We start from the raw sequence: 14530 nt of genomic DNA, 5'->3' as shown, positions 1-14530 counted from the left end.
CGCCGCGTGGGGCAGAGAGGAGCGAGTATGAGAAGCATTCACAGACACAGGCTGTGTGTGCGCTCTTCTGAATTGGGAATAGCGAACATGCATCATAAACTTATTTCAAATTAATCTGTTGGGGAGATAAAATGTGTAAGATAACGTTCACGTACTAACAAAAACATCTAAGAATGTATCTTTTATTCTCCAGTACTGAAAACAGAACCGATACGGGAGCTTTTGATATGCGCTGTGATGCAGCTCTTGGAAATTACCTTTTTTGTTCGTTGTCAGTCATTTCGAAGCTTAAGTTGCATACGTTTTTCTTTAGATTTAATTTGCCCAACTATCGATCTGACCCAGTAGACGCCATAATCCCGCTCTGTCTCTCTCCCGCTTTCTGTTTTTTTTTAATGGTGGGTGTTTACGCAGTTGGCTAGAGCGGTGCTGATTGGGGAGAACGGCGGTGCGTTCACTCTTGCCCAGGGCAAGTAAGATTGCAACTCAAGGCTGGCAGTCATGCATATGCTCTGGAACAGAGTAATATCGCGTCCATATCGCAGGCTTTGCGATTAGCAAATCGCAACGTCTCAAATCGCGATTTCGATTCGATTTCGATTAATCGCACAGCCCTAGAGACTATACAGTGTATATGAGGTTGTCTGGCCTAGTATGGATAGAGTAGGGCCTTAGGGCAGTGAGTGCGCTAATTGGATTAGGAAGTATGATGTGATATTTTAAACCCAGAGCAGGAAATCGATAGGAAATCAACTTGACCGGCCACTTTACAACATTTTATCTAATTTTATTATATTTCCATTTTAATTTGCTAGCAGAGTTCACTAGAGATGAATCATGCTTATTCAGCATTGTCCATTGACTTACATGGGCGAACAGAAATGGAGGATGGTTGAACATGCTTGAGCTATCGGTGTCATTTTTAATTGCACACTGATATGTTAGGCTGCAATGAAGACAGTACAGTACAATGACACAGAACAAATGCATTACACATCCAGATTCTCACAGAGTCTCATATGTGTGGATGTGGCAGCCTCCTAGCTGAATGACAGAAAAGCTTGTTCTGTCCTGAATGAATTTCAAGAGAATGATGTAATGATCAAGAGGTGTTTAATCACTGAATAATTCACATGATTGTCAGTCATTTTTAGCATTTATATCATTCTGTGCACAGACCACACCTCTCCGTTATGTCAAGAATTTTGTGATCTCACTCAGGGGTTATGTTAGGTGTAGGATCAGGTATTTATTGTTGACTTTCATGATTAGGCTTTGCTATTAATTCTTAAAATCAAACCAATATTTCTAAGAGAGTATACATGCATTTCACCTGCATTCACTTTTGAAGAGTGCCTTTATTTCGATCATTTTGGGCGGAAAGAGTTGATTGATTCAAGATGCTGATTTTTCAGACCACGTGTTCCTCAGACGCAAGAGCCCATTAGAACAGAGAAGTAATTTTCAAGTGATTACTTAGCCGTGGGTCATGGAATCAAAACTGGAATAAATAGGGTGAAATGCTAGCGCAGGGGTTGATTAAAATGGCCATTGTGATTCTACCTCTGTGCTAATTATTTCCTCATTGTCTTGGTGTAGACATATTTCATATGGAAAAATTCCCAGCGTTTCAATTAGCGTCCTCGCAAGTGCCGAAGCCCTTTTGGAGCTCTGCAGATTTATGTGTGTAAAATGTATTTAAATTACCTCAGAGAAGAGATGATCTACACATCTGTGAGCTATAGGTTTAACACGCCATTAGCATTTCTGATTGTTCTCATTGACCATCAGCTCAGTGTTTTTTCATTCGCAAGGTGGGCATTATGGGAAACGGCGCTGGGGTTTGAACTATGCGAAGAATAATAGATTGGAAAGTGGCGCCTGTCTGTTAATAAGATGTAGATTTGAGGCCCACGCTTTGATTAACGGTACGCTGATGCATCTTTTGAGAGCGTTAACGCAACCTGAACACAATGCTGCCTTTTCCAGCCAAAAGCACTTGAAATGAGAGTTGAGTGGGAGGGATTACAGGCCCTCTAACAGGGTTTTGGCTTTAACATTAAGGTTAAACCCCTTTTCTATTACAGTGATCTCCCGTGATGTGCTCCCCTCCTGCCCTGCATGTTTGCAGGTTCACTGCACCTCTGCTAGGTCATTCCGTCAGGCCTCTGATCACTCGGGGGTGACCAGGGAGCCACCGACGGACTCCATTCAGACTGCGTTCCCGTCCCGGCTAAAATCGATATGGCCATCTCCCGTTAAAAAGCCTCTCAAAAACAGACGAGCACCCCTGTCCTTTAGCCTGATTCCCGGGCTTAAGGTCTTGATTGGCACCCCGAAGACGGTCCAGTGACCCCCAGCTGTCACATTAGTGCAGTTAATGCTGAGATTGAAACGGAGCAAATAAAGGAACCTTGTCCATAGATGGATATATATTTTTAATAAACTCTCCTGGCTGGATTTAGTTGCCCCTGGAGTGCCTCTGTAAGGATCGTTTTGTGTCTGGCCTCGTCCTGTACAGCCTCCAGGAGATGCATGCTGCATCTGGATCCTTATGCAAGTCCTTTTTGAGTTTTTTTTTTTTTTGTGAATTTGGTGGAATCTTTGAGTCACCGATGTAACTGAAGCTGAAAATACACCCCCAGCCTCCTCACATCTGTGTTGCTGGAGTTTTTTTGTTTGCAGTCGTCGGGAGGGAGGGTGGAGCAGTCTTCGATGTATGAAGTTTGGCAGCTCCCTCAGGCTCGGTCTGAGTCACGTCATAATTGATCTTTCGAGAAAATGTGGTAGCTGTGTAAAACAGCTAAATCTGTGCAAGATGTGCGTTTATAACCGCGTTTGTGAAGAACTTCTGCGTTTATGGCATTCTTCCATTCCACCGTGATGGAAATGGATAGAAGGGAAGGAGGTGCGGATATGGATTGCGTGAATGTTGTTTAGGGTTTCGAAACAAGGTGAAAGTAGGAAAACTCTGGTTTTGGCCTACTTTAGCAGCAACAACAACAAGCTCTTGTAGTGCAATCAGAAGTAGGGCTGGGCGATATAGCTAAAAAATGTATCAACGATATAATGTTTTTGTCCTTCTAGATTATGAAATCTAAGCAAATCATTGCTCAATGATTGTTTTGAGCAAACTATCATTTTCATTTTTTGAGCAAACTATCAGTTTATATAACATAGGGCTGGGCGATATAGCTAAAAAATGTATCAACGATATAATGTTTCATATCGTTCGGTCTTGATAATTATTGACTTTTTTTATAACCTTTTTTAATACAAAGATAGAAAAAAAACGTTTAAATTTAACCACTGTATTTTTAAATTAACCCAATTTATTGAGACAACAAATATTTTGTTTTTACAGTCAAACACAAAATAAAAATTAAACAGATATCTAATTTCTAATGTTTTATATGCAAATTAAATAGGTCTGAAGGAAACTTTTGGCTTGTCGCCCGAAGCCACAGGAGGGCACAATGAGCAAAATAATGCAGCGCAATTATAATGCAGCACAAATTGCCAACGCAAAGGGCAATTTGCAAATAACTGTCTATAAAAAGAAAAACGTGCATTACGTCTAAATTAACTCATATAAATCAAACATAATTTCATAAATTGCATAAGCAAGTATAAACAAAACAGCATCATGTATTTATGCATTGCTTAATACAAAGAGCCCTTCGGCAGATTGGTTGACAAAATCACACAGATTGCCTTAAAAACATGAGATGCAGTGAAACGGAATAAACCTCCACAAATTTGTGACACGTTTTCTAAAAGTTTAAACTGTTTTAACTTTGCATGGCTTTCTATACATCTCTTGTGTGAGCAATCATAATTTGTCCGTCTAAGAAATGCCCTGAATATGCATTCTGTGTGAATGGCTTGGTTTCGGTTTTAGTCTAATCAAGATCTTCTACTGTGTTTGTGTTTGTGTGTGCTGTCTGCGTCACTCATAGCACGTGCCTATATCGTGCGCTATATCGAACATTTTTTCTATCGTTATCGAAGAAGGTGTACCGTCGATAAATATACGATACCGATAAGATACCGTTTTATCGCCCAGGCCTAATCAGAAGAGCAAGGCGATATCAATGTTAACATAATGGGTCCTTTTGCAGTTGAAATTTGCAGTTAAAAAGAAATGAAATATAATTTTGAGCATGCCTCCATGATTATTGCATTTAAGACAATTCATGATGTTAAATCTTGAAAAAAAACACACCCTTTTAGTTCTGTTTCTATTTCATTGGCTATGTCTAGCTGTGTTTGAATGAACAAACGTTGCTTTACATAGGTAATCTGTTTGATGTGTATGGTGAAATGTGTTCAATCCAAGAGTGGCTAATCCAAACCCATCTTAATACAGGACTTCCTTAAGATCACTCAGTCGATTAGTATTAATTTGAAAATAGGTTGTGCTTGTTCCACGCTATCATAGGATTTTCTGGAGGTTTTGAATGATTTTGATGGCTAGCATGCCACATAGTGCAAATGCAGATTCGAAATAGAAGTATAATTGATGAAAAGCTCAAGCCTTCACAATCTCTCTCCTTGTCTTTGGAGTTGCCGGCTGCCTTATAAAATGTAATTAAGCAGAACAAGGTCCGAAGGGGTTATTTTTTTCCACTCAATCAGCAGCCAAATTACTAAATTTGAAATTAGTAAATCCCAGGCGCCTGGCTCGGCTTGTCATTGTTACAGAGAGATGGAGTGAAAGAATAGGCGAGCGAGAGAGGGACAGACTGTGAATGACTGCGAAAAAGGGTGGCCCTGGAATATTAAACGCCTTCTCAGGTGTCACCTCTCTACAGCAGGTTTCATTCGAACAGCCAAATTTAAATGATTGTCAGAAAGAATTAAAAGTGTGCCGTAGCACAAAAAAGCTGAGTAATAGTGACTACCTATTCATCTTCTGCTAGAAATGAGTTTAAAATAAGATGTGAGCTACGGTATCTCTCAGAAATTAGATATTGTATGGTGCCAGCAAACCGGAGGAGGTGCCGTAATAGAGTTAAAGTAGTTCTGGCATGTGACATTTGGGGCGGCTTCAAAGAACAGGGGAATTACTGTGATCAAGACACATAGTAGTCTCAAATAAATGTATTAAAGACCCAAATTGGACAAAAGTTAAAAAAATATATACATAGCTGTTGTGCATGAGATAATATCTGGAAAGTTCTGGGTGAACCAGACACCTTTGTGCAATTTGCACCTTTCGTTTTACACTTTATTTGGTAGGTTTAGAATCATCTTATGTACAAAATGGATCAAGCTTGGCCAATAGATCACCTAAGTGAAAATTTAAATTCTTTTACTTCTCTTGTCAGGAAGTAAGACCTTGCCACAGAGTCGGAAGGTCAAGACATAAACGATTTTTAATATGCTGAAGGCTTTTTTTTGCAGCCTTTTTTAATAATATTCATTCTACTTTCCTTCCCTCCAACCAAATTCCCATGGTTTTGTTTCTATAAATACGGGGAAATCATTTCAACTGAGAGAGTATATTGCTTTGGATTGAAAGGTGTAAGCTTGCCATAGGTGTTTGTTAGGAGAAATGCCACCCCGGGCTGTTTTGGGAGATGGTGGAAACTCTCTTGGTAGGTCAGTGCACATTTACAAATTAGCATTTCAATCAGAGAGACGGGCCCATGGAGCATTAAACAGTTATTTGTGTTGCATTCATATTATATACACAGAGCTAAACAAATTCTAATACAGAAATCCTAGACTGAAGGATTATTTTTCAATCTTTTTATTAGTATTTTTCAAAGAATGTTTTTTAAATTTGATATTAGAGAATTGATCTTTTCATGTAAATTTAATTTTAAAATAACAATATTATGGATTTATGTATTTATAATATTATCAGTTTAATATAATTTTATATTTAATTATATTTAAAATAATTATATGTAATGAATTATCATTTTAATATTTTAATTTTTATAATTTTAAAAATGATAATATTATTTATGTCATTTTAAAAATATATTTATGAAAACCAGAGCTTTAGGCTTTCGGCAGATTATATCATTTTTAATAAAACCTGATTAAAACTGGAAGAATCGCATATTATTCTTGTTATCAGTTATAACTTCAGCCTACAAAAGATCAAACCATTTAAGCAGAAATTTCCACTAACTTGACCATTTCAACTTCAGATGTTTTTCACCCTCATGTTCTTACTGTCGACCAGTACTTTGTGTTTTTTCGCTGGCCAACTCTTTTGTACAGGTAATGATTGTTAGCCATTAGCAGATGATGATAAGAAATGGATGGGGGCTGTTTAGCTGGATGACATGACTTGACAGGTGAATTAATGTATTTTCCGTTTGATGGGCGTCCTAATGGGGCACAGCAAACAGCTCCACTCTTAGGATGAAATATTAAAAGGCCTCAAGCCGCAAAAAAACAGGGACCTACTTTTCTTTTTTTTCCTGTCTCTCTCTCTTTACCTTTCAGTCTCCATAGATAGCAGTGCAAATGAGAGAACATCCTGCCCCATCTCACCTCCTTTCCGACATCCCTCCTGCTTGACCGAATTTTCACTGTCTTGTTTATGCCGCTCCACGCTGTTGACGTTCATACATATTAGTTCTTGGGAGGTCCGCCATGCTCTGCTTCCACGTCTTTGGGGTACAATTTCAAATTCTTCCAGCGGAGCTATTTTCTGTGACACTAAGGCAAAGGGGTGTTTATCCACAGTTTTACATAGAGAGCGACGCCACGGTGGCGCGGCGTCTCTCCTGGGCGTCCCGGCTCACCGTCCCCGCGTGGGGCGTGCGCCGAACGTGCGGTGACAAATGGCAATTATATTTGTGTGTTCTTCATGAATCCATCAAACACTGGCCTTTTAAAAATGCTCCCAGGATATTTGAGGCTGTCAGATCCAGGGGACCAAATTGGGATGCTACTTAGACAGTCAAGAAGCACTCACCCCCTGTTTGCCTGTGATGTGTTTGACAGAGTGTGTAGAGGAATACCATGTATTATTCAACTACAAATGTACACTCTCAACAGTTGTTGATATGTTGGAAGCAGAGCGGTTAGAAGACCAATTTGGACTGTTTTCTTTTCGCCCCTCCCTCCCTTCCGCACCATAACATGGTGTTTTAATGCGACCTGTCAGCTTGTGTACAATCACCGATTGCAATACAACGCTTGTTTTTTACGCTTAGTGCGGGTATTCAATTTTTATCACCTATCATACCTCGGGTTGAAGGCAACATTTATATTTTATCGAGGGGGAACTTTTCTTGTGGGTTGCATTGGCCTTTGGGCTTTCGTCAAGCCCATGCGATCCTATCAGTGTGCACCGGATGCCCACAGCATTCTCTGTTCTGTTGTTGGCAACGTGTTGCAAGATGCATGTGGAACGTGTTCCTGACTGGGCCGCTTTTGAGGCTGTCTGGTGAAGCAGAAGGTAATGTAGTGTTGTGATTAAAGATCAGGTCTGGTTCAAAATGCTGCAAGGGAGGGAGGATCCATAAACCATCACCGTTGTGCCCTAGGGCAGGACACTTAACACCAGGCCGCTCCGGGTGGACTGTCCTGATGTACAAATAACAGTTAATAAATTATTGCTTTTTAATAACTGCTGTTGCCTTTATATGTTTTTAAAACTTGACTTTCTTTGTAAGTAAGGTAGCTACCAAGCATGCAGTGACAATGAAGAGCTTTTGTATTGAGGATTTTAAAACCTCAAAGGCTGTTGATGTGCAAAAAAAATAAAAAATAGAAAATGTAAAATGTAATAATTTTAACTAGCAAGTCAGTATTCGATTTTTAAGTAAATGTGTAAATAAAACATCTTACAGTAAATTTTATTATAAGGACAATCCTTTTGGAGCAACCTGATGTTATCTTAAGAAACTGAAGTTTTCCTTTATTTATTTATTTTTACTTAAAAAAAACCTTGATGAAAACTGCTACTGTAATTTTCTTGGTGAAAAGACCATTTGTGACCCTGAACCACAAAACCAGTCATAAGTAGCACGGGTATATCTGTAGCATTAGCAATTAATGATTATTCTTTTATGCCAAAAATCATTAGGATATTAAGTAAAGATCATGTTCCATGAAGAGATTTTGTAAATTTTCTACCGTAAAAATATAAAAAGTACTTTAATTACTAGGAAAGTGGCCTATATTTATACTGAAATATAATAATTTGAAGTTATTTTAAATTTGAATACATGTATATATTATAAATCTTTTTTGAAAACTTGTTTTAAAAGCTCATTTTAATTTTTTTACATTCAGAAATATTGTATCTAAGTTTTATATTGTGTTTTTAGCTTTATTTCAATTAACAAAAACATTTTTAAATAGTTTTAGTTAACAATAACAGCACTGACCAGCACCCTTCTAGCCTTGAGTTTTGGTGACCACTACTCCACACTTTGTATAGTGATTATAAAATATACAAAAATTAATTGAATCATAATGAAACAAATGAAGCCTCTTGGTAGCCAATAGAGTATCCTGTTGGTTCCCTACATTTTTTTGACAGTGTTATCGCTCCTGTTTGCTAGCTGTAGTGTACATGGACAGCTGGCTGATGAGGTCGCCATGGCCTGTTTTTAATTGTGTTATTTTACATTCCCCTCAGCGCAGGATGCCCAGGATGATATGTTGTTATAAAGAAAGGAAAAAGTAATTAAGAGAAAACTCATTTCACATGCTCTCTGAGAAATTCAGGTGTCGCTGCCTTAAAACACACCAGACGAAATGCAAAGATCATTGCATAAAAGCCAGAATAAAGTAAAAAAAAAAAATTCAGAAATACAGGAAAATGATGAATAATTCAAAGGAGCCCAATAAACATGATGTGCGTATCCTGTAGGAGAGTACATAAGAATCCCAGTAGAGCTGAACGCACACTAGTGTCACTAACAGTACTCACTTTGCTATGGCTACTGTTGCATCAGATAGAGCCTCTCAGGTCAGACTGCGACCTTGTCATGTGTGTCACATGTATGAAGACTGAAAGCGCCTGGTTTTATGGAAGAGTGTATTCAGGTTATGGAGCGCATAGTGTTAGGATTGGGAATTGAGAACTGTTTTTATAAAAAAGAAATACACATATAAATCAAATTAAATAAAAATACAATCAAGCACTCGTGCGTGATGAACTAAATTTGAACAGGTAATTGCATGCTTTTTATTTTCCTATTTTCCCTTGAAATTACTAAACTATATTGATAATTAGCTCATTAATGAACTGGGATTGTTAAGTGCAATTGGAATGGGAGACAGAATCCTTATTTCAGTTTTTTACAGGGCATGATGGAATATGAATCCCCTGTGTAAAGTTTGTGATTAAAATTTTGGTAAATATTTGCTAAATATAAAATTCTTGGTTTGTTTTTTACTTGAAATTTACTAAAGTTGTCATTCATGTTTCGCAATAAAGTTCTTTTCTTGTTTTAAATTTTTAATATTACAATAAAAGTTATAAAAGGCCAGTAATTTAGCCAGAACACCATATTACCAATCCAGCTGTGAAGTCTCTCTGGTCCAAACCGATGATTACAAAAAATTCTATCTCTTTCTCTTTAGCTCAACCTCAGCCTCTACCCCAGCCAGCAACATCCCTGCAGCATGGCATCGACGGAGAGGCTGCCAGACAGCAGAACGGCCTGCACACGGTGCTAAGTAACGGCCACGGCACGCCCCACGGGGTCACACAGCCGCCCTCCGCCGGCCCCACATCTGAGTCCAGGAAGCACCCGTCACCCGTCTCGCACCGCATGCAGAGAAAGCTTCGCTCTAGTCTGTCGGTCAACAGCGACAGCAGCAGAAGGAGCAAAAGCAGCTCGACAGGTTCCCATAAACCCGGCTCAACTCCAGAGGGTACGTGATATCATACACGCAAACATACACTCGCACACAAACTCGTATGTGCTTGCAGATTTCTTATCCTGGTCTTCCCCTCCCTTCGTCTAACCACAACTAATATGTGACTTTTCTGTTCTGTTTCCCATAAATGCACTGCTTTATTTCATCTTTCATAACTCCAACTAGATTGATCTCTTTATTTCTGTGGTGTTGTATTGTCTCGCAAATGGGAAGGAAAAACAGAAGGCCGAGCTGAAAAAAGCAACTTGCGCATTGTCAGGTGTGATGGTAAGGAGAGGGCAGTAATGAAGGAGATCGCTGGTGCATTAGTAATGGTCACCAAGGTGTGACCTTTTAACAAGACTTTGGAGAGCAGGGGGTCTGCCATGTGTCAGCCCCACCTCAGCAGGGGCCGACGCTACCTTCTCTTACAGTGTCCTCTCATTAAGACCGGCTCTCTGCCTTGCTCCTGTGTACCAGCGATGCTTTTCTGGGTCATGTATTGCGGTTTCTTTACTGCATGATGTTCAGTCATGCCTGTCTGATACCATATCCCGTTTAAATCAAGCAAAGTCTTGTGCCTGCTGAGCACTTTGGATTTTCTGTAAAGCACTTTGTATGTTTTCTATGTTTCATTCAACGCGACCTGGCATTCAGCTGAATTAGAAGCGATAATTTGGGAATCACCATTCTGAATGGCTTGGGATACCACCAGTGACTGTACTAAGCCCGGATGCGTTTAAAAATTAAATGAAATAGCTTGACGAGTGTGACTTTCTCCTGCTGATGTGTTTCAGGAAGTTTGGAAAAAAGAAATTGAAATTTTATTTGATTTTTCTTCTATATTTTATTTGATTTTTCTTTTATATTTAAATTTTTTCTTCTATATTTTCTTCTAATTTTCTTCTATATTTTTTTTCTTATAAGTTTAATTTTAAATTAATTTAGTTTGTTTATTCATTTATTTGTTCATTTATTTATAGCCTTTTGTTCATAGTCACTAACCATAATTATATGCTCTATGCATAGTACATTGTTGGTGTTTGCTTTTGCTACAGTAGTTGGTTTTATTAAGAGAAGACCTTCTTGTACTATATTTATTGGACAGTACTTTTTTTTGTATTTATAAAAATAATTTGAGTAATACAGTCTTACGTGCAGGTTGAGTCATCAATTCGTTTCTATATTTACTTATTCATTTTTATTTATTTTCTTTAATATTAAGATTTATTTATTATAAAAGTAACCTTAGGCACACACACTTATTGGGGGACACAGTGTTCAGTGTTTGTGAACAGGCGAAAACTATGAACATTTTCCAAGACTGGAAAGTTTTCGAAAGGATTTATCACTCAGGTGATTAGCGAGTAGGAGCCTACTGTGAGGTGTAGCAAACGTTATCATCTCCCCACGGATTTAACAGAAATGTGTATCTTAAAAGGTGTCATAGTTTTCACATCTTAATTGGAGGGAGGGGGGCTGGGTGAACAGTTCAATAAGTCTGTCTCATTACAGCTTGTGTGCGTGCGTGCGTTATTTGTAGAACTGTGTTTTGAATCAATATGTTCTCTCAAGTAGTAATTTCCCCCTGGAAAACAGCAAGCTGTTGTGTTTTAATGTTTACATGGATTACCATAATCTGTTTGCCTGTGAAATTAGCCTCTAAACAGCCTGGGAAGCTGAAGAATAAAGCTTTACAAGATCTCTGCTCAGGGGATTGCAATTCCTCGTGTTCTTGGCCGCCGTCGCCGGCTGCGATAACAGCAACCCCAGCAGAAAATCAACTAATTGAGAGATCTTTTGTTCCGTTGCGGGTGGGTTAGGACCTTGAGTGATAGCGTGTTTGTGATTGTGTTGTGTTGTAAGCACGCAGTCGTCTAAAATCCCTCTGACAAATTCAATTAAGGCTGCGGGGTGTACGCAGAAAGCTAGCGCGGTTATTAGCGGTGCATCGTAATGCCATGTTTTCCCATCTTTGCAGCTTCCCCAGCGTATCCGGATCTCTCTTTCAAAAAGTTTACTGCGCTCACTTCCGTATTGACTGCAAATTAACTGCTTTTTAATTTTATTTTATCCCCCTCTCATTTGGTCACTAAAGCCGCCAAGTACGACCCATGCAGCAGTCAGTCTTTCTTCACTGCTCGCCGGCCTGCGACTCTTCCAGCTTGTTTTATGTCACGCTTCCTTTCTTTTTGATGTTAGCCTTTGGAGTTTTCCAGATGTCTCTAACTATTTCCTCCGAGGTGCTGGGGCTGTTTTTGGCCTGGCGGAATCTGGGCATCCTCCGCTCGGGCTGACATTAAACATGAACCCTCTCATTGGGCCGGTGTCGGTTTTGCAGCTGAGATAAGGCAGCCCGTCTCCTGTGTACATTACACAGACTCTCATTCCTTAAGATTCACACTAATCGCTGCTGATAAATTATACATCCAAGGGAATTCATTATGTACTGTAGCTTTTAAATCCATTTCTAGAAAGAAATTGTTAGCTAAAAAAAGGACAAGGAAAATCGATGTGGACACGTGTAATTTTTCGTACTTGTTTAATAGGATGGCACAGGGTTATTATAGTTAACTAAAACTAGAAACCATAAAAAAAATGTCATTACTTGAGATAAATTGAACTTTAAATAAAATAAAATAACATCAAATAAAAAAAAAAAAACCTTAACATATTTTAGTTCAGCTCGTTGCCAAAGCAACATTTTTCACTTTCGTTTAGTTTAACTTAATATACTTAAATTAATAACTAAAACTAAAACTGAAATAAAATGAATAAAAACTATACATTTAAAAAAATTACAAAAAAACAACAAAATTGCTAGAATAGTAAAAATTAGAATAGTATCTCAAGGATACTAAATTAACACTGGTATGGCGCAAATCGAATCACTATTAAATTAATCACTAATCAAATAGCAAGCATGCCATTTTTGATTAATAAGTATCGTATATAAGTACTTTATTTGTAAACGGTTGACGTGGCTGTCCAATAAGTCGGTATGGGTGAAATCTAAAAGTACAGCTGTTTGACCTTTCAGAAAGCTGGTGTTTTAAGCCTTTGGTGGGCCTGCATGCAAACTTGTTTCATGTTCAAACACTGTCCAGGCTGCACAGCACCACCGCTGGTCAGCTCCACCGCCTACAAAAAAAATCACTTTGATCAAACAAACATGAACATCCAGTGGTCTTCAGGCCTCGTCCTTGCTCTCTCTCTCTCCCTCACCAGAGCCCAATCAAACCCAGCGATCTCTCTGACAGCTCACCACGGACTGATGAAAGCCATGCAAATTCACGTTTTAGGCTGTTAACGATACACACCACATCGCTGTGATTTCTCCAATGCACCGTGGTTTGTGTTCTACAGTTGATTAGAGGTCCGAGCGGCACGTCCGGGCTGGTAGGGGTTCACTGTTATTCTCTACGGCACTGTTTATGCGGAAGCGCAATGTGTGCATCTTTCTGCTTATTGAAGCTGTAATCTTAGTTTGAGTGAAAGATGTTCTCTTTTTACATTGCCATTTTTGTTGTAGTTAGGTTTTTCTGTAATTCACATTAACTTTGTATGCCCTGTACATATTACCACACTACAGTCTGATTGTAAAGTAAATGAGTATTTACCTCTATTGAGAGAGGTAAGGCTTCAGCCGTTGATAAAGTCATCTACACTAAAAAAAAAACAAACAAAAAAAACATTGGTGTAGAAACATGGAACACAGAAAATGCTAGTAAATTTCACATTTAATTACAAAGAAATGGCAAGTAACACATTAATTTAAATGTGAAAATTAGACAAAAATTTAAAAAAATACTGCAATAGTCTATTTACAACTTCTAAAAAAATGTTTTACAGTGTACCATAACTTTTGTTGATTTATTATTTTTACTCACAAACAGTACAGTATACTTCGGTTATGCTAAAATTAATTAATAACTAATTATTTTATTTATTTACGTATAACAGATTGCTGGCAAGCGCTGACAAAACCCCCCCTTTTTTTTTTTTTTTACTTATAAAAAAAAAGTTTTTACTTATACAAACAGTTAACAGTTAATTTTGTAAAACAAACATTTATTTATTTATTTGTTTATTTATTTAATATCCCAACAGATGGACAGATGGTCATTTTAAAACAATATATATTCACGAACAGGCCACTTAGCTGTTTGGTTACTCTATGTAAATACATTGTGTTTTTGATTATTTATTTTATTATTTTTTACACAATTTCCTAAAAGATGGTCGGCCAGTGCTCCTGCAAAACTGTGTATCCATGTCATCTTAAACAACAGTAATTTGGCATCGTATGTGGCGGCCCTGCGAGAGGAAGGTTAAATGTTAATCAAAGATGAGGGAAACGACAGCATTAACACGCCAATTTGCTGGCGAAAATGTTGGACGCTGTTAATCAGCTTTACGTGACCAACCCTGTGCTTTTGCATGATAATAACCCCATTATTCACAAAGCTACTAATCAACCCAAAAGTGGAATTCGTTCCTTTTGAATTTCTCTGATTCCTCTTTTGCTCTCACCGCTGCTAAACCGCCGTCTTCACCTCCTACACACACACGCACACATACGCACGCACGCACCCACGCACACACATACACACACACACACACACACACACACACACATACACACACACACACACACACACACACACACATACACACACACACACAC

At 38.4% G+C, this 14530-nt stretch overlaps 1 protein-coding gene across 1 annotated transcript in view; it reads left to right on the top strand.

Annotated features, from left to right (window-relative positions):
- Positions 1-14530, top strand: part of LOC107658868 (myoD family inhibitor domain-containing protein-like) — a 24080-nt gene that overhangs the window by 7736 nt on the left and 1814 nt on the right. The window contains exon 4 of the mRNA XM_016447555.1: positions 9565-9858. Coding sequence (XP_016303041.1) covers positions 9565-9858 — 294 coding nt within the window. The remainder of the gene's footprint in view (positions 1-9564; positions 9859-14530) is intronic.

This window comes from Sinocyclocheilus anshuiensis, unplaced genomic scaffold (genome assembly GCF_001515605.1).
Source record: "Sinocyclocheilus anshuiensis isolate Anshui unplaced genomic scaffold, SAMN03320099.WGS_v1.1 scaffold283, whole genome shotgun sequence".
NCBI lineage: Eukaryota > Metazoa > Chordata > Actinopteri > Cypriniformes > Cyprinidae > Sinocyclocheilus > Sinocyclocheilus anshuiensis.
The sequence above is the reverse complement of the archived record's forward strand: the minus strand, read 5'-3'. Positions and strand labels throughout refer to the sequence as shown.